At 41.4% G+C, this 23,734-nt stretch overlaps 1 protein-coding gene across 8 annotated transcripts in view; it reads left to right on the top strand.

The window, feature by feature from the left end:
• Positions 1-23,734, top strand: part of TSNARE1 (t-SNARE domain containing 1) — a 521,888-nt gene that overhangs the window by 294,243 nt on the left and 203,911 nt on the right. For all 8 annotated transcript variants that reach the window (XM_074577946.1, XM_074577941.1, XM_074577945.1 and 5 more), the window contains one exon: positions 23,127-23,199. In XM_074577946.1, the coding sequence (XP_074434047.1) occupies positions 23,127-23,199 (73 nt within the window). The remainder of the gene's footprint in view (positions 1-23,126; positions 23,200-23,734) is intronic.

The raw sequence follows: 23,734 nt of genomic DNA, 5'->3' as shown, positions 1-23,734 counted from the left end.
GCAGCCTGGTCTAACAGGAGGTGTCCCTGCCCATGGCAGGGGGGTTGGAACTAGATAATCTTTAAGGTCCTTTCCAACCCGAACCATTCTGTGATTCAATGATTTTTAGGGCATCATTCATCCAATGTGATTTTAGACATCTGTTCTACCATGAGCTGACTTGCGATCATCCTGTTTCTCTTTATTTACTAGAAGTGCTGTTTATCTCACAAGTTCAGACATACATCTGTAATCACTGATACCTATGGCTTTCTTCTTGACCAGACTGTTTTGAGAAAACACCATTTTTGTGTTGTTTTTTTTTTCTTTTTCTTTGAATGGCAGTGCTGCATGCCTGCTTCTGTCATCCCCATCACTTAGATCACCTTCTCACTTTGGGTGTAAGTTAAGAAGCTTTTGTCACCTGAAGCTTTTGTAATTTAATGTTGCATCTTTAGGTATTTGTTTTTCAGAGACCAATTCATTTTCTGCTTACTCTTGAGAGTGTGGCATAGTATTTTAATCTCAGAATCACAGAATGGTAGGGGTTGGAAGGGACCTTTGGAGATCATCTGGTCCAGCCGCCCTGCCAAATAACAGCATTGTTTGATTTACCCCATCGGTTTGGTCATGATGAGTCTTTTGTAGTTGGAGAGAAGAGGCATAGTATAGTCTTGATAATCATATATTGATGACCCCATGAGTAAAGGCATTTACAAGCTGTCAGTCTGTGATAATGAAATTAAAGAAAAACAATGTCCTGATTTTGATGCTTACTTTTAATTGAACAAATGAAAAGCTTTCCATTTAGGCATGCCAGGATTATCTAAGTAATATTCTGGCAAGTTGCCCTTTCACCAATGTGACAGTATGTTCCACAAGTAAAATGGGAAAAAAAATCAATTCTATTGAAAAAAAAAACAATAATTGAATATAATGTTGATTGCAGATCAGAAGAAGAAATTTATTTTTACAATTTAGGAGAGCTAAGTGAAAATGTGAGTAACAGAATGGCTGGCTCACCTCACGATGAAATTCATATCTTGTTCTTTGTTGGAGAATGATGTAACACATACTTTGATATGACCTTGCGAACTAGCAACAGTATCTCGAATCAGGCTAAGATTCCTAGAGCTGACAAAACATATTTTCCTAGTGTGGCTGTGGTATCTAAAAGACTTGCAACCTAAAGGATTTGCAGAGTTCACTTCTGCAAATAAAAGATCGATCTGTCCACATGCACATCTGAAGAATGTATGTACATACAAAGTCTGGGACAAATATAGGAGAGACCTGTTTATCATTTCCAAGTGGAGTGTCAAGGAGGGAAACGTATACAAAAATGACACCCTCAGTCCTGCCCTCAGATCTGGCTTTGGCAGAACCATTGTGGGACGATATCTGCAAGGCAGTCTGTATGAATAATATCTACTACATCGTTCAAAGTTCAGCTGCTCAGCATCGTGGTGTGGAGCACATTTACATCAACCCAGGATGCATGATCTGGTCCCACCTCTCCAAAGGAATGAGTTTTTATAATCTTCTAAGTCTTACAAAGGCTCCTGGTGGCGATGCTGTCTTGCTACTTACAAGTCTCTCTGAGCAAACCAGGACTTACCCTCAAGTCATGAGCAAAGCTCAGTCTGAGACAACAACAAAAAATATTTTGCCCATGTGAAGGGTTTAACCCTGTGGCTTCTTTCGTGCTCTAGCTTTTGCTGGCTGCTTGGAAGACCAAAAGACATTACTGTTCTAACAGTGAATAATCTCTTTGTGGCCACTGGAAAACAAGCTCGTATATGGACATTTCTGTTTTGGGGGAGAGAAGTAGTGTGGGAAGAAGCTTTCTGAAATTGATAGAAATGTAGCCGTCAGCTTCAATTGGACCAGGTTTGTGTTCCCATTCTTTTAGTGAAAACAAAGTATTCAGTTCTTCTTCCCTCGTGTTGGTGGTGTTTTTCTTGGATGGAAATGTAAGTGTTGTGGCAAGAAGAGAACTGTCTCAAGACAGGCTAATATGCATGTATAATACCTTGGGTAAAATTCCTGTTCTCCTAGGGCTTGAGCCAGATTGTAGCCTATTCTGGTTTGATTTAGGTAATTCTGGATGGCGGGAGGATCACAGCAAGCAAGAATGTAAAGTGCCTTCCCTGGGAGATGAACAATCCAATTTCTGCACAGCAAGGGAGCAGGGAAATGTAAAGCCAGTAGCATTAATAGAGAATTTATCAGGAGAAAGTGAAAAGTCCAATAGCCAACTGAAATGTGGTTACACTTTCCTGAAGTTTAACTTTTCCTCGGTAATGCAACTTCACATTATGGGATTATAATTTCTCCGTGTTAAAAGGGAGAGGAAATGGTCATTGTTCGTTGCACTCCTCTAACTCCCCTTTCTTCCCACAGACCTTGGAAATAAAGGAGGCGGGGGCAAAAAAAAATAAAAGGAAAAGAAGAAAATTAAGATTGGAATGAAGCCTTGAAATTGGCAGCTGTCAGCAGCCCTCAGGACAAGTGATAAAATGCTACATAAAGTAGCTACAGTGTGAAATGTCATTGACAGAATAACGAGGATGGGAAATCACTTTATAAATGTGCTTACCAGGATAAACAGATGTGACTGAGGGCAACTCCATTCTGTCACTAAACACTTGAAAGGGCAAAATTTATGGCAATCTATTTTCTGTTAAAAAAAACCCAAACAAACAAAAACAAAACAAAAAAACGACACTGAAAAAATACAAAACTAAACCCAAAAAGGCTTCAGACAGAGGTGAGGGTTCAGTGCACATGTAAGGGCAGGAATCAGGGCAGAAACACTCTCCTGTACTAAACCATTTTGAGAGTCCAATAAATCGAAATGTGGCAGAGTGTAATGATGCTGAGAAAGGGGAGCTTGTTCCTGATGGTGCACACTTTGCAAAGGCAGGGGCCACTCTACAGGCATGATTTGGGGTCTTTCAGAGGCAAAATATGCAAAGGGGTATATGTTCAATTTTCTGCTGAGCTGAGGCTGGCTGGACAGTAGCTGCTCATGGAGGAAGCCCAAATTTAAAGGACCCTTTAAGCTCTGGTGAGGAGCTGAAGGACTCTATGTGCCCTTGAGGATGCGCACCTACTAATCAAAGCTTTCTTAGAGCTTTCACAGCCTCTGGCACTTGGGAAGCTGCAATGGGTGAAGTGTCTCCATCACCTTCTCATCACCGTGTCATGGGAGAGACATGGTATGGATGCAAGTGAACAAAGCTCAGACAGATTCAGGTGGGGAATGGGTCAGGGCTGGAGGACAAAAGCAGTGAAGCAGAGAACATCGCTGGTGTTTTTAGAGGTCATCTCAGGTGTGGGAACGTGGAGAAGCACATCTTTAGTGTGTGGGACAGCACATTGATGTTTAGTACGAGCCAAGGACTTATCGAGCCTCCTGGTGGAAAGCAGTGATGAGACAGAGTGCCTTAAGGAAGGCATAGGTTGGGTCTTACAGGACAAGGGTGTCTGTAAAAGATTTCATCAGATAAATGAGTCTGCTGTCAGTATCTATAACTATCCAGGCAACAACAAACAAATGCAATTTATGGGTTTTGGTTTTTCTTAAGGAAACTAAAGCTTTGTTCTGTTTTTGTTATGAATTGCCTCCTCCTGTTAGCAACTAAGGAAACACTGCAGTTGTGTTTGACTGTTAGTATACCCCACCCGTCCTGCTGACAGATGACCAGTGGTTGGTAAGGACCAGACAGAGAGCTCAATCCATCGGTTTATGCCAAATCATCATCAAGCAGTGAGAACTAATAGGCTGTCACCAGCCAAAAAACAATCAAATGACTGTTTCCTCTCTCCTTCAGAAGTGTTTGAACTGCTTCAGTGGCTCTTCAGTGTAGTGCCCCAAGGCCTGATATAAGTATGTTGATATTACTTAGTATTAATAAAAAGTCAAATATATATGTATCTACATCATGCTCTGTGACATATCATAATATGTGGTATGATAGGTATAGTGCCTAAAGTCCTCTGTGTTGGAAAATTATTCTATTTGCCAGTCTACCTTGAAAGGGAAAAAAAAATAAAAATTATCTACAATCTTCAAAGTAGCCTTTCCAAGGTACCTTCAGTCTGAAAACAGCCCCCACAGTCCCTCCACTTCTCATCCCACACCCCTAGAGCCAGCCAGCTCTCCCAGAGCTTCACTCTTTGAGCCAGAGGCACCTGTGTGCTGCTGGGAACAATCTGAGCCATCCCCCATTCAATTCTAGACCCTCACCTTCCTCATTTGCAAATTAAAATAAAACTAAACCAGTCCATTGAAAGCTGATCTGTATTCAGGGAGCACAAGCTGAGCATGATTGAACATAAATGCTTAAAACTTTCTAATAAACTGGAGAGATTAATCCAAATTCTTCTAAATTAGCATTTCCCTGGGGACCCAATGCAGGTGGGAACGAAGGCAGGATAACTTACTTCTCTGCTGAGTGACTAGTGGTTTTTTAAGCACAGGCGTATCTGCTCTGTCACTGCAGACATGCTTGATGGTTTCTAAACACAGCCTTTGGGACAGGGGTTGGTTGTGGTTTGTTTTTACGCACAGCTGATAGATGGCACACTGTTGTAAGGATTCCCTGCCTGCAGATGCTATTGTTCCCTGCTAAAGAGGCTGCTGTCTGATTGTTATCAGTTGCTATTTAATGACAGAAAATGTCTTTGTTGCTATTGATAAGTTGGTTAAAGCTTATTGAGTTTTGCCTTTTATTTTTGTGGACAGGGATGTTTAGCAGAGCAGAGATTTGCTGAATTTGTCTTAACGTGTACAAGCTGAGGGAGAGGTGCGTGCTTTAATCAGTTTAGTGACTGGAGTTGATAGGAGGTTTGTGGCTGGTGTCTGAAATAGTCTGTCTCTGACTTCGATGGTTTGTATTGATTGCATCGAATATTAGACAAGCGTAGTTAAGAGCAATCTTTAAACATCATCAAATCCAACTCAGCTATCAGACAGGATCAACTACACAAACCATTAACTTCTTGTATGAATATCTTCTGTTGCAGTTTAAGCCCATGAATTTCTGTCCTATGGATGATGGATATGGACCACAGCTTATTCTTTTCCTATTTGCAACAGTTTCACTTATTTAAAAAGCATTCTCATGTGTGTGTCCTCACCACCACCTTTTTCTACACGGGAAAACACACTACTGTGGTTCAGGGTGTGTTTCTGAAACCTTTGATCATTCTCATGGCTTTTCTATGAACTTTCTGCAGGTGGTCCACCTGAGATTTATTGCTCAAAATTAGACACAGTACTTCATGTCACAAATGCCAGCTTTGCTCCGAGCAGCCCTCACCACATTTTTTTTTTTTTGAGGACTTCTGTCAGGAAAATTGTTTCCTATTCTTTGTGTCTATTTGTGTTTTCATTATTTGAGGACATTCTTTTTTCTTGTAGTGTTTCCCCAATTTAACAAGATCACTTTGAAATATAATTTTATCATCTGACAGGCTCAAAATATTTCTGAGCTTCTACTCCATCATTCAAACCATTACTGAAAAATATTGATTAGTCTTGGATCCGGGACAAACCTATGAAGAACTCATGGAATCATAGAATAGTTTGGGTCATAAGGGACCTTCAAAGGTCATCTAGTCCAACCCCACCACCATGGGCAGGAACATCTTTCACTAGATCAGGTTGCTCCAAGCCCTGTCTAACCTGACTTTAAACACTTCCAATGATGGGGTATTCATGACTTCTCTGGGGAACCTGGTCCAGTGTCTCACCACCACCCTCATTGTAAAAAATTTCTTCTTTATGTCCAATCTAAATCTATCCTCTTTTATTTGAAAACCGTTGCCCCTTGTCCCATCACTACAGGCCTTGGGAAAAAGTCTCTCTCAATCTTTCCTAGAAGCTCCCTTTATAGATTGAAAGGCTGCTATAAGTTCTCCCCGGAACCTTCTTTTCTCCAGGCTGAATAACCCCAACTCTCTCAGCCTTTCTTTGCAGGAGAGGTGTTCCAGTCCTATGATGATTTTCATGGTCCTCCTCTGAACCTACTTTAACAGGTCCATGTCTTTCTTATGTTGGGGGCCCCAAAGCTGAACACAGTACTCCAGGTGGGGTCTCGTGAGAGCAGAGTAGAGGAAGAGTATCACCTTCCTCGAACTGCTGGGCACGCTGCTTTTTATGTAGACCAGGACATGATTGGCTTTTCAGGCTGCAAGCACACATTCCTAGCTCATGTCCAGTTATTCATCCACCAGTATCCCCACGTCCTTCTCCTCAGGGCTGCTCTCAATCCATCCCCCAGTCTTTACTCATGCTGGGGATTGCTCCAACCCATGTGTGGGACCTTGCATTTGGCCTTGTTGAACTTCATGAGGTTGAACTTCATGAGGTCGAACTCCATGAGGTTGAACTCCTCTCAGTGCATCCTCCCAGTCTAGGACCTATGAGAATTACTAATGGAGAATTAGTTTTTAAATATGGTATCCCAGCCAATTTTACAATTCTTTCTTCTAGGCTGTGATTGCTCTACCTGTGTATCTGCCATCTGCTGCTTCTCCCCTTCCTCAGGTGTGTTGCCCTGCCCTAGAAAGATATTAGGTGGTTTTGACAATTACATACTTCTTGTTGCTCATTCTCTTGCTGAGTTTTGTGCAACTGCAAATCATACATTTGATTATTTGTCCCATCATCAGTACCACTGAGGATTGCATGGGGCTGACATTAAGCTGGCTGGCCTCTAATTCCCAGGATTTGCTCTGTTCAGACTGTACACTCGCTTTTCTGGTCTTCTGAATAGTCACCTTATTCCACATGGATTTTCAGTTAATAGGTCTAAGGTTGTTTCACTATTTCTCTAAAATTTTCTTGTTAGTATTTTGGAGTCCCAGACAGTTTGAAAATATGTAACCCTTAATCTAAACTCCTCAAGTCCACTGTTGGCCCTCCATTGACTCTGAAGGGAGTCCAGTGCAATTTGCTGAGCTGTAAATGTAGATGTAGCAGACATCAACATGTAATCCACCAACTCTGCTCTATAAATATTAGCTCTTTCCTTTAGAGACTTAAATGACCTAGACTTTTTTTCAGTGAGAGCATCTTCCTCATCTGCCAATGACACATAAGCAAAACTGGCAAAGTAAAATGCCATTGTTGAATGATAGCTGCTTTGGTCAGAGAGTGATCTGCTTGTTATTCATAACTGTCATTTTAATTACTGGACAGTAATTCACAGTGCTGATCCAAGATGAACATAAGATTTCTGGATTTGGGATGTAAGACACCATCTAATATTTTACTGGTAATCTGCATGCATAAGAAAGAGCTCCAATGCACACAGCTCGGGCAACAAACTGGAGGAACTGGAAACCATTGTGCAGCTGCAAAACTATGATATGGTTGCAATCATGGAAACCTAGTGGGATGAATCGCATAAGTGCAGTGCTGCAATGGATGGTGTCATGGTTTGGGATGGGCACTAAAATGAACAACAGATGCTTACGAAGCCGCTTTCCATCATTTATCAGCAGTCCTGTGTAACCAGGGAGGGCCCAGTTGTCTAGAAGTTATGAAATGTGTCACTGATCTACAAGAAGGACAGGAAGGAGGATCCAGGGAACTACAGGCCTGCCAGCCTGAACTCAGTGCCAGGGAAGATCATCTTGAGTGCTATCACATAGCATGTACAGGACAACCAAGTGATCAAGGCCCAGTCAGCATGGGTTCTTGAAAGACAGGTCCTGCTTGACTAACCTGATCTCCTCCTGTGACAAGGTGACACGCTTAATGGATGAGGGAAAGGCCCTGGATGTTTCTACCTGGGCTTTAGTAAGGCCTTTGACATTGTTTCCCGCAGTATTCTCCTGGAGAAACTGTCTGCTCAAGGACTGGATGGGCATACTCTGCACTGGGTAAAGAACTGGCTGGGTGGCTGAGCCAAAAGGGTTGTGGTGAATGGAGTTAAATCCAGTTGGTGGCCAGTCGTGAGTGGTGTTCCCCAGGGCTTGGTACTAGGGCCAATTCTGTTCAATATCGTTATCAATGATCTGGATGAGGGGATCGAGTGCACCCTCAGTTGCATCAAATCTCGCTAAGTTGGGCGGGAGTGTTGATCTGCTTGTGGGTAGGAAGGGTCTACAGAGGGATCTGGACAGGCTGGATTGCTGGGGCAAGGACAGTGGTATGAGGTTTGACAAGGTCAAGTGCCAGGTCCTGCATAACCCCATGCAGCGCTACAGCCTTGGGGCACAGTGGCTGGAGAGCTGCCTGGCAAAATTAGACCTGGGGGTGTTGGCTGACAGCCGGCTGAATATGAGCCAGCAGTATGCCCAGGTGGCCAAGAAGGCCAACTGCATCCTGGCCTGTGTCAGGAATAGTGTGGCCAGCAGGACTAGGGCAGTGATTGTCTCTCTTGAAAGGCAGGTCCTGTCTTTCAGGCACTGGTGAGACCCCACCTTGAGTACTGTGTCCAGTTTTGGGCCCCTCGCTACAAGAAAGACATTGAGGTGCTGGAGCTTGTCCAAAGAAGTGCAATGAAGCTGGTGAAGGGTCTAGAGCACAAGTCTTATGAGGAGCGGCTGAGGGAGCTGGGGTTATTTAGCCTGGAGAAAAGGAGGCTGAGGGGAGACCTTCTCGCTCTCTACAACTACCTGAAAGGAACTTGTAGAGAGGTAGGGGTTGGTCTCCAAAGTAACAAGTGAGAGGATGAGAGAAAAGAGTTTGAAGTTGTGCCAGGGGAGGTTTAGATTGGACATGAGCTGGCAATGCATGCTTGCAGCCCTTCTGGGGGGTCAATCACATCCTGAGCTGCATTAAAAGAAGCATGGCCAGCAGATCAAGGGAGGTGATTCTGCCCCTCTAGTCTGCTCTGGTGAGACCCCACCTGGAGTACTGCATCCAGCTCTGGAGTCCTCACCACAAGAAGGACATGGACCTGTTGGAGTGGGTCCAGAGGAGGGCCATGAAGATGATCAGAGGGCTGGAGCACTTCTGCTATGAGGACAGGCTGAGAGGGCTGGGGTTGTTCAGCCTGGAGGAGAGAAGATTCCGAGGAGACCTTATAGCAGCCTTCCAGTAACTAAAAGGGGGCCTATAGGAAGGATGGAGAGGGAGTGTTATGACAGGACACGGGGTAACAGCCTCAAGTTGAGAGAGGGTGAATTTAGATTGGATATCGGGAAAAAATTCTTTACTGTGAAGGTAGTGAGGCACTGGAACAGGTTGCTCAGGGAAGTTGTCAATGCCCCGTCCTCGGAGGTGTTCAAGGCCAGGCTGGATGGGGCTTTGAGTAGCCTGGTCTAGTGGAGGTGTTTCTGCCCACGGCAGGGGATTGGAACTAGGTGATCTTTAAGGTCCCTTCCAACCCGAACCATTCTGTGATTCTGTGATTCTGTGATATCAGGAAAAATTTCTTCACTGAAAAATAAAACCTGATAAATCCCAGGTATCATAGTAAAGCATAAAGAGAAAATGAAGAAAAAAATATACTTGCTGCTCTGTTTGATTTTTCTGCCTCCCAGTATAAATAATAAACAGTGTGTGCTTGCTCTTTTCTCTAAAGGCGGTTTTCCTGGCCAACCCAGGACAGAAGGAAGAACTTCAGCCATAGATTTTATTATGCACTAGGAGATTTGTCTAGCAAGACCGTAACATTGCTACTAGAAATGCCCACGTTGCCAATATCCTTATAATTTCTTGTATTTTTCCCCAGATCTTCAGCAGCCTAATGAGTGTTACCCCTATAAGACCTTCAAAGGAGCTAAAGCCACCTGCTTTCAAACATGCCTTCTCTTCATCAAGGCACTGGGGTATCAGAAATATTACAATATCCTGCATTAGAAAATGAAAAGTAAACTGTCCTTATAGTTCCCATAGTCATAACCTAGATCCAAAAGATGACATATAAACCTTGAATAATTCAACAGAAATGGTCTCTGTGGGACTTCAGAGTACCAGACACAAGCCCTCCTTGCTACCTTCCGGGAACTTCTAGAATGTGGACAACTTATTATTGTCTGACTTACCTCTGTCATCGCCCAAGACTTTATCTATAGGACATCAGGATTCCCAGTGTCTAAAGCAATGCCTGTATAAAAGGTACTTTTACATTACAAATGAGAAGTATCACTCAAGTGTCTGCAAACGTCATTCCCTTTGCTTGTTTAGAAAATACAAAGCATTTTTATTTTCCCTGAATTTATGGTGGTACCTTTGGGATCTATTAGTACTTAAAAAGAAAAAAAAAAAAAGTTAATTTTTTTTTTCTTTTTCTGGGAATGTTGAGGAGTGATTCATTTTCTAGGCAGTGACCCTACTGTGAAGGACTACAGTCTGGTCTGTGGAGCTTCATACATCTCCTGGCTGTGCCCAGCTTAAGACTCATAATGCAGACTTTGCACACAATTGAGATCAAATGTTTTCTTTCTCCAAGGCTAGCAGTGCCACTCTGCATGGATCACCAGCAGATGTCTAATCCTTGAAGGCTCTCTTTGCCTTTAGTTTCTTTGTAGGTGAGATACTTCTTTTTACCTGCACCCGTTGATAGTCTGCAGGTGACAGTTCTGCAAACAGGACAGGTTATTAAGATGAAGTTCTTGAGATCTTGGTTGTGACCTAGGTTACAAGAGATAATTGATTAAAATATAGATGGATAATGATGTGATTGGAGTGGATAGTCTCCTCTCCACTTTGAGAAGGAGTAATGTCATGAGAACTTCAAGCAAAAAGACCCAAGTTAATATTAAATAATAACTCAAGCTCTTTTGGAGAGCAAATGCATTGGGCCCCTATTCCTGTGTTTGGACACCCTCATGGGAATTTTTTTTTCCAACTTGTGTTCCAACTTGTGTCCACAGCTGCTCATCCTTCCATCATACACAGAGAAGAGACTGGCTCCATCTGTGCCCTCCTGTTAGGTGTCATACTCCCTGTCAGCTTACTTTTCTCCAGGCTGAGGAAACCCAGCTTTTCTCAGCTTTTCTCATCCTCTTGAAATATGTCATGTGCTCCAGATCCCTGCGTATGATGATGATGTTCTGGCTGACTCAATCCAGTAAAGTCACTGTCTTTGTTGTACTGGGGAGGCCCAAACTGTACAGCACGCCAGATGTGGTCTCACAAATGCCAAATAGAGGGGAGGGATCACCTCACTGGACCTGTTGGCTACACTCTAATACATCCCAGGACATTGTTAGCTGCCTTTACCACACTGCTGGCTCATGTGCAACTGGTTGGCCACCAGGGCCCAAGGTCCTTCTCTGCTAAACTCCTTTCTAGCCAGTCAGTCCCCAATCTGTCCATAGGGTGATTCCTCCCATTGTGCAGGGCTTGCTATTTGTCTTTGTTGAACTTCATGAGATTCCTGTCTGCCCATTTCTCCAGACTCTTCAGTTCCCTCTGAAAAGCTTATTTAAGGAAGATCAATAAAGATGTTCAGGAATTGGTTGAGATACAGAAAGTAAATGACATCTGGGATCTCACAGGGCATAATAACTACCAAAGCACACCTTAATCAGAAACTGTGGAATCAATTGCATGTCATTTTAGAATGGCACAGGATCATAATCCAACTCATGTCATCCAGCCCAGTACAGTTATGCTCATGTGTGCAAATACAGCTATGTTGTCTGTAGGGCTGGGTGACCAAACTGCAGTTTCTGAACCACATTTTTGACTATGGGAAAAAAGACTCCGATGACTCTTTCTCCATTTGCAATGCTACCTACAATGTCTCAGACTCATCCCACTTCTATTGAAATACCAAAGATGTGAACTACTTTCTGAAGGTGCCTGCCTCTCTCTTGTGCTTTTTGAGAAAGTCTAGAGAAACTTTCTTCTGGGTGACTCTGAGATTGTGAGACCTAAGGATTTGCATCTCTCTAATCTTATAGTGACAGACCCCAAAGTCTTGCCATGCAAATTTCAAAACAGTTGACCTAGAACAGCTTTTCTAGATCATTCAGACCACCAAAGAATTGCTTCTCCCTCTAAGATATAGGAAGACCAAGACTCAGTGTGAAACAATGCTATAATTTTAACCAGAAATTGGAAATTTTCAACTGGAAAGCACAGGCAGACTGTTGGAAAGTAAAGCGAACTGTCATACAGTCTTTAGTATCTGCCTTAGACATTGTCACTTTTTATCTGATAGGAAGGTGTGTAAGAAATGAGAGCTTTTTGGCCTGCTTTTTCTATTAGAAATTTGGAGGTGATCCAGAAGGAAAGAAATGAGGAAGAAGTATTAAGTATAATTTATGAAGAGAGATTACAGGAATTTACCAACTGCAGGCTCAGAAAGTGCAGCAGTGATTAGTTGAGCCAGGATGACTACATAGAAATACTTGACGTGTAATAGCATTGAAAAAAGCGTAGAATAATTTAAAATATTAAGGTTGAAGGTAGTAACAAATTACCAAGTAGTAACTAAGGACAGATATGTATAAATTAAACATGAAGAAAAAATCCTTGAACAATGAGATTAATCATTTTGGTTATAATGAATACTTTTTAAAAAAAAGCTCTCTCATGCAGAGAATAGAGACTAAAACCACATGAGGGTTGTTTTGGAGAGTCAGCTCCAGCAAGTCTGATTTTTAGAGCAGGTAAGAGCCATCAGGCCTTTTTTTTATAAGCCTTTTAGCTGTAGGTGTAATTAATTGTCCCACAGATACCTTTACTCAGCACTTGTGCCTTTTAGGTACGCTGCATTATTGACTGAAAATATACGAGATAAGTGTCAACAGCATAGTCTGCAATCCACAGAGCCAAAATCTGGAATAGCCTACAAAGAACATGCCGTTTGTTTTTGAAACATGTAAGGGGATATAGGGCAGAGGCTTTTTTTTTTGACATATCTGGAGAATATATCATTTCTTTGCCCAGTTCATACCATTGAGGACCATGTAAGCCTTGCATAGACCTAGGATAGGTGGTGACTCATGGAGCTGGTGCTACCTGCAGACCTCAGAGACCCGGACAGCCATAATCCATCTTTTGACTTTGCCCCTTCAGTCTCCTGAAGACTGGGGACAAGAGCTTCTGACTTTCAGTGACCTCTTTAAGAGATTACAACTTCCTCTCTGCACCAAAACCATGGACTCTGCTTCTAATGAGGACTGATTATCTCCTGACTCTGTACAGACTGCAGTAGTTTCAGCTATTTCTAAACTGAAAATTGGCAACATAGCAGAGAATCGTGAACAGATGCTACATATTGCCAGTTTTCTCCTCTCCCTTGGCCCTTTGTCTTTCTCTTTTCAGGTAGAGTTAGATATTTCTTTTTTTAATTTCTCAAGAATAAATAGTGCAGCTAAATTAATCAGTTGGTAGCTGCAGATCAGTCTCTGCAATCAGTATTTTATTTAAGTAAAATAATTGAGTGGCAATTGATAATACATGACAGCTTAAGATGGCTCTAATTGCTTGGTTTCCCAGAACACTCCTAAAAAGAAAATGAATTTCTCCATTGTATTTTTCTGGTTAAATGACCCTTATGGAAATAAATGCAGAGTGAAGAATTAATAGTGCTGCAAACAAAGTGTAGAAAGTGTTGAAGTTTTTGTCATAATCTTTGCACAGTTTCTATTTTTGAAGATAACATACCACCTGCAATAAACTACCTTTCCTGGGGCTGGTATCAGTCAGCGTGATAGATTACAGCTACTTCCCTCACTACTCGTGTTAGTTTATACATTGCAGCCTGGGGCAGAAAGCAGGAGATGCTAAAGGAAAAGTCAGCATGTAAGATACTGAGTTTGGAGTTTGCTTATGGATTTCCATATCTTTTTGCTGATTTAATACTCAGGAGACCTTCTTTTGAAGAGCTACAAAAGGTGTAGCTGTAAATATTAAATGCACTTTATTTTCCTTTTAAAAAAAAAAAAAAAAAAGAAAAAGACTAAGTGTCCCCAACAAGCATTCCTATTGTGTGTGTGTGTGTGTATATATATGTGTATATATATATATAAAATTTTTTTATGGGTTGCTGTAAGAACCCATATATCTCACTTCTTGCAGTTTGTTGCTGAAGAGACCCCATGGCTCACTGGAGTGGTTTGGAAGCTGATACAAAACAAATGTGTGATATAGACTAATAGTTCCTGGTGGACAGGTATCCACACCATGAACCAGTCCATGGCAATTGCATCTGATCGGAGTATTTATTGTCCACCTCTTACAGAAAGAACCTGTTGCTCATAGAAGCCTTTTCTCAGACAAGGCTATGGATAATTATGGGTGAACATTTCTTCTCTGGTTGGTGTGGCTTTTGCTTTTAAATTTTTTGTTATATTTCATTTTTACTCTCACGCCAGCAAATTTCACAAATCCTAAGCTGCAACCTGTATCTAATTTCAAATGGATATTCTTTATTGAGATAAGCTTTCTTCTTCATTGAGCATTTTTTTTTCTAGAATATGAAGGCTACAATGTCAGGCATTTCATTATCTCTATTTATATTTATTCTTTTGGAGTCTTTCATGCATTTATTTTTATCCCATCCGATAACCCCATAAACATAAGTGGATTTACCTTGGAATGGACTCCTTAATTCAACTCCAGGAACCTGGGACAGGTGAGTTGGCCAAAAATCCCACAAAAGCCATTCTAGCAGAGCAGAAAACAGAAGCAATATTTCTAGCATGTGAGTCGCTTTCATCTACAACCCACGGGGATGTTGGATACACAAGGATATTGATCTTTCTTTAGTGGCAGAATAGAGAGAAACTTGGTTGTGGGAGAACAAAAGGTTGGATTTGTAATGTGGGTGCAGATACTTTCTTCTGTAACATGGCCGAAATAAATATATAACCTAAGAAGTGTAAAGAATAAGTATTAGGCGTGACCAGTCTAATGCATTTTTTGTGTTATTGCTTCCAAATATGCATTATAATTTCCCAGAGACTGGCACCAGCTGTATTAACAAATTGCAGTAACATCAGACACCGAGTAAGGGGAAATAAAATTCTGACGTGCCCCGTTTTGGAGAGCAGACCTGATGTTCTCCCTCACACCTGGGAGAGGAATGAAATCACTTCCCTCTTCATTTACTTTCTATGTGGATCTCCAACTTTCCCTCTTTGTGGGCCACTCTCTATCAGGGGCTTTATGTGTGTCCAGGGGAAGAGGAGAGCGGTGGGGAGGAAGGAAGGGCTGTGCACTGAAGAATATGGAAATGCACATGCTCTCCTCCATCACAGGTGATTTTTAAAACATTTCTCCATTTGCTCTACTCCTTGACTTTGTTGCATAATTCCTTTGTTTATAAGTGTTGCCTCTTGGTTTTCCGAGGAGAGCCATTCTTGCCCTTGCTCTGCCTGATATCAAACCATCGTGCCATTAACTTGAGGGCAAAATGGAAGCAATGCAGCTTTTAGTTCTCAAAACTGAGCAAGGCAAAGCAATTTTTATTTTATTTTTTTTTGTTTGCTTGCCCGTTATCAGAACATATCAGTGTTCATGCTTATCTTGCACCAGAGTGTTTAGCCAGGAAAAAAAAGCCTGAGATTTAAGTCTGTTTTGTGCTGCTGTCGACAGAAATAGGCCGTGTTTGTATCTCTGCAATCTGCTAAGCCTAAAATGCTCATTTAGCACCTGGTGTATGCTAGGGGCAAGTTAGATCTTAAAATTATTAGTGTATCTATATATTACTATATATAACATAACTCTAATATGTTACTATTTATACAGGTGGGTGTATTTGTGGTACTCAAGAATACATGTGTATATGTGCCTGTACGAATACTCACATGTACATGCATATGTGAAGTCACCCACCTTTACAAACTGCTGAATTTAAATGAAATTTTGGATGTAAATTAACTTGAAGTTCAAAAGCATGGTTAGTAACAAGAACTTTTTACATGATCTTCGATACTTTATTTTACGACACATTTTCCCAAATATAAAGCGAGGATACCTACTTAAAAACAGAGCTATTGATGACATTCTCCTCCATTAACACGTCTCTGATTTCCAGATCTAAAGGGGTTTAAAAGGGCAAAGAATCTCTTCCTATCATTTGTATTATTATATTTCCCTAAGACTACAGTCCAGTTCTGACCTTCAGCACAGACTTGGAACTGATAAAATTCCCGTGAAAGACAATATCTGCCTTAAGCAGACTTCGATCTCTATAAAGGCAAACATCAAGGGATATAGAGTGCGTGGGAGACAGTGACAGCAATGCACGTTTGCAGGCAATCTCTGATCCAGGTGTAAGGTCAGGAAGCTTCAGAGAAAGGACGTAGTGCAAAAGATGGCTAAAAGATACTAACACATCTCACAGTAGTGTGCTGTTGCCCCCCAGACATGCCCCTCACACATTTTAGGTTGTATCAGTGATAATGACCCCTATCATTAAATAAACTGGCATGTCTTCAAAGGTGGTTCAATGGCTAAGAGGAGAGGAGTTTTCCAAGGGAACTGCCCGTCAAACCCGCTTATGCTCATATTGCTGCTGGTGGGGAAGGCACACTGGGGGTGGTAGAGAAGGGGAGTTGGAGGTCTTATCTCCAATTCATCCAAGTAATTTATTAAAATAAATAATAGCCACATGTGTATCTGATCTCTGAGAAGTCCATGAGAGCGGACAAGGGCAATTCTGGGGAGACCTCATAGCCCCTTTCAGTACCTAAAGGGGGCCTACAGGAAAGATGGGGAGGGACTTTTTATCAGGGAGTGAAGCGATAGGATGAGGGGTAAGTTTTAAACTGAAAGAGGGTAGATTTAGATTAGATATTAGGAAGAAATTCTTTACTGTGAGGGTGGTGAGACACTGGCCCAGGCTGCTCAGAGAAGCTGTGGATTCCCCTTCCCTGAAGGTGTTCAAGACCAGGCTGGATGAGGCTTTGAGCAAACTGGTGTAGTGGGAGGTGCAGGGGGGCTGGAATAAGGTGGTCTTCAAGGTTCCTTCCAAGGTTAACCATTCTATGATCCTATGACAAGTGAACTGTAAAAAATACATTGCCACCTCTTCCACACTTGCCAGTCCTGCAGTAGAAGTTGTTTCTGCCCCTTCTTCAAATATGCAGAACAATTCGATCTTCCCACCCACCAGCCTTGCCCCCTTCATGGCACAGAAATTCGCTTAAATATTTGCACCTAAGATGGCATGGCAGGTTGAAAATGTCATTGGGTTATTTCTCACTTAGGGCACAATGAATAATATTATTAGCTGCCTGGTTCCAGGATCTCTCTCTGTTCTTCCCTGTTGAGGTGCCCTCTGCAATGGCCTCACCTCTGTTTGATGAGCATCTCAGTTTCCCCTGCCTCTCCATTTGGCTTTTGGTGGACAGGAACTTTGCTTGTATTGTGTTTTTTGAGGCCACTGTCCCCAGGTGGATGCTGGATTAGCATGCTGAGGCTTGGCAGAACTATTTTAATTATGTAGCACGGTGCTGCACTTCCTGAGATGACACCGGCCACTAAGACAGCAAAATAGAGAGGAAGCACACACAAGTGAGCAAGAGGGAGAGAGAAACTCCCCACACTGGCTGTTGTGCAGTCCCAGAGGAGATCTAACTCAGTCTGTAATTGCTGTTCTGGATAGCTTCTGCCCTCAAAACAATTTTCTGCTGGTCTGTTGTTGCTTAGGCTGAATCAGTTTGATTTATAGAATGTCATTTTTTTCTGCCCAGCCATAGACAAGAGAAAAATATTTGTTGAAAGGCTGTTGCAGCAAGATTTAGTTTTTGCCCATCTAGCATCAGAGAATCTTGCTCACTTTTTAAACCATTTTTTCCCTTTCCCTTCCTTCCCCTCTCTTGGAGAAGAGAATGGAGATAGACAAACACCATGCTTTGATTGTCTTTGTGTGTGCTCTGGATCTGTGGTTCACACATGCTGGACCACAGGGTAGGAGACGTGCCAAGGGTGTTGCAGATGGGACAATACATGAGGAACATCTCAGCATCTCTTTGGTAAAACACGCCAGACACTACAAAGGGGTTCTTTTCTCCCTTTTAGTTTTGTTTTTGTTTTTGTTTTTGTTTTTGTTTTTGTTTTTGTTTTTCCCAAAGATAACAAGCACTAGGGTTTTGTTTTGCTTTATTTTGTTTTGGATTGCTTCCATATACAGAGATACATGCGTGGACATTATACTACATCTTTCAGAATCACCTTCAAGGGTTTTCTCATATCTCTCCTGGCTGCTTATTGCAGAGTGGATGGTGGGGCAAAATGTGGCCTCACTTGTAGAATTCAGCATCTCCTGAACACCGAGGCAGCAATTAATTTAGAAGTTAATTTGTAATCTTTCAAAAAAAAAAAAAAGGATGGTGTGTGAATACACACAAAAGCACATGTGCTGAATAGGACAGACCACTGATATTTCTGATCCCATTTTTTACAAAAACCTCAGGCAAACGTTCTTAGAAATAAGTGTGACTCTTCCCTTGAGGACCTGAGCTGACGTTGACAAAGGATGCTGGTGTCGGGCTAAATGCGAGAGAGAAATTATTGACAGCACATGCTTGTTCTGTGTCCTTCTGAAGAGAGCATGTTTCCCCTCTCTGCTTTATTTAACGCCTTTCTCGTGGCTGGAATACAGAAGTGGCCTTAGAATATCATTAAGGTCAGGGCTATGGTAGAAGTTTTCAGTGTGGATAAATCTTCACCCCCACTAAGCATGACAGTGGAAGAGAGAGGAGATTTACTTGTTTGCTGTCCGGGCAAATACCGCAGTAACATTCATCCCATGAGGAAGTGGGCTGCTGGGATTTATGATTAGGTTGTTCCTATCTTGGTGAAAATGGCTAGGTTTTACAAGCCAACTGGCTCCCATATTAATTTAGAAAATGTTGAAATTGTGTTCTTGTTAAAGTAAAAAAATGGGAAATGGAAATTTCCAGTTTATCTGCAAACTCATATTTCCAACCATTTATGTGCCAAGGTTGGAAGTTCAGATTTTTTTCCAAAATCTCAGTACTTTATAGTGACGTTATTCACTTACCGAGTCAGGTTAGATGACTCAAAGTGTCCTGCCATTTTAACCTAATACTTTCTGTACAAACTAACTTTCGCTAGTGAGAGTGAATCCTCCAGATCTTTAGGATCCCAAATTCTTTCATTTCTGTGGTTTTCTCATCTGCACGACTTGTTTATTGGCGCTTCTCTGCTTTTTTAGTCATCTTTAGCTGTTGCCATTACTTTTTGCCATCTCTGATTTTACTGATGACTAGTTTTAACTCTTTTTGTTCCAGCATGGACATTAAATCCTGTATATTAATCTATATTATAGATTTCTTCTTTGAGGAAAAAAAGAAGAAAAAAAAAAAAGAGGATTTACATGTAAAAATTTAAATTTTTCCCACTTGCTGACGAATGTAGGGAGTGAATTGTTGCCAGATAAGAAAGGCTGGTGTTGATTAAAACCCAAGAAGCCCCAGCTGACAGGGAGACAGCACTTTTGGAACGGTAGCTAGCTGTTGTACTCCTGGTTTCTGTGGAGTCAAAGGGATTTATGAGGAGCTGTATTTCACTGTGGATTCTGCATAGTGTGTGCAAACATGGGAAACCAAAGGCAATTGGATTTTGCTAACAAACTGTGATGCCTGGTGATTTCAGAGGTACTTCATGGTAGAGATAACCTGGCAAGAAGGAACAGGAACATAGCTTCTAGGTATATTCCATTATGGAAGGTCTTTATTTCTGGCTATTTTTCTTTCTTCTATTTTTTCTTTTGTTTTGCTTACATATATCGGGGACTTTGAAACTTCACATTGCCAGGTTAAATTATTCAACAGATTCCTTGCTTCAGGTCAGATTGCTTTGTGTTCTGTGCTTTACAACTCACCCCTGTTTGTTTTTCCTTAAATACAGCAGTCCCATTTTTTCCTTCCAAACAACTAAGTGAGACTGGTTTTAAATAATGTGTATTTGCTGAACAGTAATTTTAAGTGTTGTTACAATGTTATGAAAAGGATCTCGACTCTGCAGCAGCAGATGGCTCTTTCGTCCTGAGTACCGGGATATAAATGGCAAATCTGAAACAGATATTCTGTTCATATACAGCACTAAATTTCCTTTCTCATTCTTCCCTTCTCATCATAATATCCAGGGATCAGCAGGCAGAGAGCCCAACTCCTTGGCAGGTAACTTAGCTGAGGAGGACCCTAGGAGGAGTCAATATATCATCCGATCTTTCTTAGACCAATGTGCCCACTTGTTTTATTCCAATGGAAATACTTGGAAGGGGCATGTGTAATTCAATATATTGCAACAACCTCTATCTAACCAAATGTACATGCAAAAACAACTTCACGGGTGTTAAGCTGCATTCACTTAAAGTACTGTAAAAGAAGGAGAATAAACCAAAACAGACCAACTGAAGGGTAGAAAGAATTTTGTTTATGTTGCAAATAACGGAAACCAAAGACTGATGTCAGCGGCAATTTATCAAAGAGAGACAAATGAGCATTCTGGGTTTTTTTAGTATTATTATTTGTTTAATATTTCCTTAATCATTTTATACTAAGCAGTTAAATGAGAGCAGAACAACACATTAAAGTTAATTCTCAGTTCTTAACATTTTGCTAAACTTTAGCTTTCTCCTTTTAAAGATTTTACAAAAAACCCAAACCAAACAACTCCCCCACCCAAAAAAATCACAACTAATTTCTTCTCATTTCCTGGCAATGATTTACTACCACAGTGCTCAAGAGCAATCTCAAGTTACTTAAACTTCATTGCTTTTACAAAATATACTGCAGTATTTACAAGTTATGAATAATACCATAAATAATTAAAGCTTCATTATACTTGACAAGTGAATGAATGAAGTGCATTTTGTGATGCATTACCCAGTCTTTGGTTGGGGTTTTTGGGTTTTTGTTTTATTATGATTTCTCATAACTTTTAAACCTTTTCTTTCTCCCACTTCTTCAGTTATTCAACAATTTGGTATGTTCTAGAATTCACAATGGGACTCACAGGTTTCACTGCAAATTAATGCTATTCTATTGCATTATGTGATTAAATGTTATGCCACTTATATTCTCAGAACAAACTTCAGTAGAAGGGCATGGATTCATTTTACACCATTTTCAAAATTTGCCATTAACGAAGCTGAGGTCTTTAAAAGTGGGGTGGAAGGAAACACAACTATTGCTATGATGGACTAGCGTTGCAACAGGACCCAAGTAGATGAATTAATTACTGTGCAATTAGCCTCAGGAGAAGCAGATTCTTAGGAATCTGATATGTCACCATTCAGCAACACCTGGACAGCCTGAAGAGTTTGGTGGAGAGGAACCTAATGAAGTTCAACAAGGGCAAGTGTTGGGTCCAGCGCCTTGGGAGAAATAACCCCATACACTCGTACAGGTTAGGGGCTGACCTGCTGGAAGGCAGCTCTGCAGAGAGAGACCTGGGAGTCCTGGTGGACAACAAGTTGACCATGAGGCAGCAACGTGCCCTTGTGGCCAAGAAGGCCAATGGTCTCCTGAGGTGCATTAAAAAGAGTGTGGCTAACAGGTTGAGAGAGGTCATCCTCCCCCTCCACTGTGCCCTGATGAGGCCACATCTGGAGTACTGTGTCCAGTTCTGGGCTCCCCAGTTCAAGGACAGGCAACTACTGGAGAGGGTACAGCAAAGGGCTAAGAAGATGATCAAGGGAATGGAGCAGCTTTCTTATGAAGAAAGGCTGAGAGACCTGGGTCTGTTTAGCCTGGAGAAGAGAAGACTGAGAGGGAATCTAATCAATGCTGATCAATATCTAAAGGGTGGGTGTCAGGAGGGTGGGGCCAGGAGGGTGGGGCCAGACTCTTCTCAGTGGTGCCCAGTGACAGGACAAGAGGTAACAGGCAAAAACTTGTACATAGCAAGTTCCATCTCAACATGAGGAGGAACATCTTTGCTGTGAGGGTGCCAGAGCACTGGAACAGGCTGCCCAGAGAGGTAGAGGAGTCTCCGTCTCTGGAGACATTCCAAACCCACCTGGATGCGTTCCTGTGCAACCTGCTCTAGGTGACCCTGCTTTGGCAGGGGGGTTGGACTAGATGATCTCCAGAGGTCCCCTCCATCCCCTACCATTCCGTGTGATTCTGTGATTCTGTGAAATGTTTTCAATGCTTCAGAAGATATCTGGTGTTGGGTTCCCCAGGACAAAGATACATGGACATACTGTTGGCCAGACAATCTGTACAGCCTCCGTCTGTGGAGATATACAAAACCAAGTGGACATGGCCCTGACCAATCTCCTTTCATTGACTGCTCTGAGCAGGGTTGTTGGACTAACTGATTTCCAGAGGTTCCTTCCAACCTCAGTGTTTCTGTGGTTCTGTGATTTCTACAGCTTAGCAAAATGCATCCTGTTTGAGTGTCTTTTTTTTCTTCTCTGCTAATGTTGCCTCACTGGTAGTGTATTTAGCAGTATCTGTATTATCCTGTGTATTATTGCTAGATTCATTCTTTTTATAGGACACAGTGTCCTATGAAGTCAACATATGCTCATATTTGCTCTTGTATATGGTAAGTGTTCGGAAATGAAGGAAACAAGCTCACTGGCAATTTGCTGTGGTTTAACTAAGAAAATTTCAGTGCAGAATCTACATTTTTTTAATTTTTTTTTTACACTTGAAAATATATAAATGAATCCATTCATCAGACAGGTCTTTCCTTATTGCCTTACCAATAGGATTTCAAATTCAGTGAGTTTTTGATCATGCCTCTATCAGTTTATGCATAGTATTTTATCAGCTAGTTGCTACCCTGAAAAATGTGCTTTTTCTATGCAAGAATACGCACTCTGGGATGACTGGTCTACATTAAAAATAACTTTTTTGAAACAAAAGGGGTTGCTGCTGGTTTTATTGTTGTTGTTTTTTCTCTCTTAGTCATCCACAATTCTGAAAAGCAACTGTATCATCTGACCATTTTACTTGTTTCTTATAGAAAGCTTGACTCAACTGGCTGACTTAGATCCAGACAAATATGACTTTGTTTAAGGGGATTTTCAATTTACTATGGCAGCATTATAACTTGTTCTTTTAATTCTACACAAGCGAGGTTTTCTGGTTGTGGTTTAGTTTTTTGGGGTTTTGTTTTGCTTTGTTGTTTCTTTGTTTTGTTTTTTGTTGTTTTTTCTTCTCATTGCAAAGCTTGAACATGCCTTTTATGCTTGGATATTACCCATTCCTCATTAATGTTAGACTGTCTGTCTTTTCAGAGTGACATGTTGGATGTGAACCAGATCATTAAAGACCTGGCCTCCATGGTGTACGAGCAAGGAGATGCAATAGGTAGGTACCACTGTCAACGTATGGGCTTTATTACCCTCCTGCCCCATTGAAATATGATGTTGTGTGTTCCCCCTTATGAGCAGCTGTTTGTTGATGCCAGGATTATTTTTCCTGCTTTCTGGGCATTTTGTACATCCATTGATGTTTTGATCTAATAAGCTGCCCTGTGCAATAGGGTTCTTATATTAAGGATAGCTAGCTGATCTATTTGGCACAAAATAGAATTCTCAGTGAGATTAATCCATTCCCTTTTGACTGTAAAAAGGAAGCTGAAGAATATATCACATTAACTGGAAAGAGATCTAATTCTTCCTTTCTACCTGAAACTGTAATTAGAAAAAAATAGTAGTAGCAATTATTGTTATGATTATTGATGGTGGTGGAGAAAATTAAGCAGCTTGTTTCTCCTAAATGGAATTTTCTTTCCATGTTGCAGGGTGTGTCTGATGAAATTTACAGTAGCCTAGCATCATGATATGCTCATATGCGTAGTCTGAAGTTTCTACCCGTTAGTTGACCTCCTCTTGCTCTCCAA

This window comes from Larus michahellis, chromosome 2, assembly GCF_964199755.1.
Source record: "Larus michahellis chromosome 2, bLarMic1.1, whole genome shotgun sequence".
NCBI classification, from domain to species: domain Eukaryota; kingdom Metazoa; phylum Chordata; class Aves; order Charadriiformes; family Laridae; genus Larus; species Larus michahellis.
This window is presented reverse-complemented; position numbering and strand designations above follow the sequence as displayed.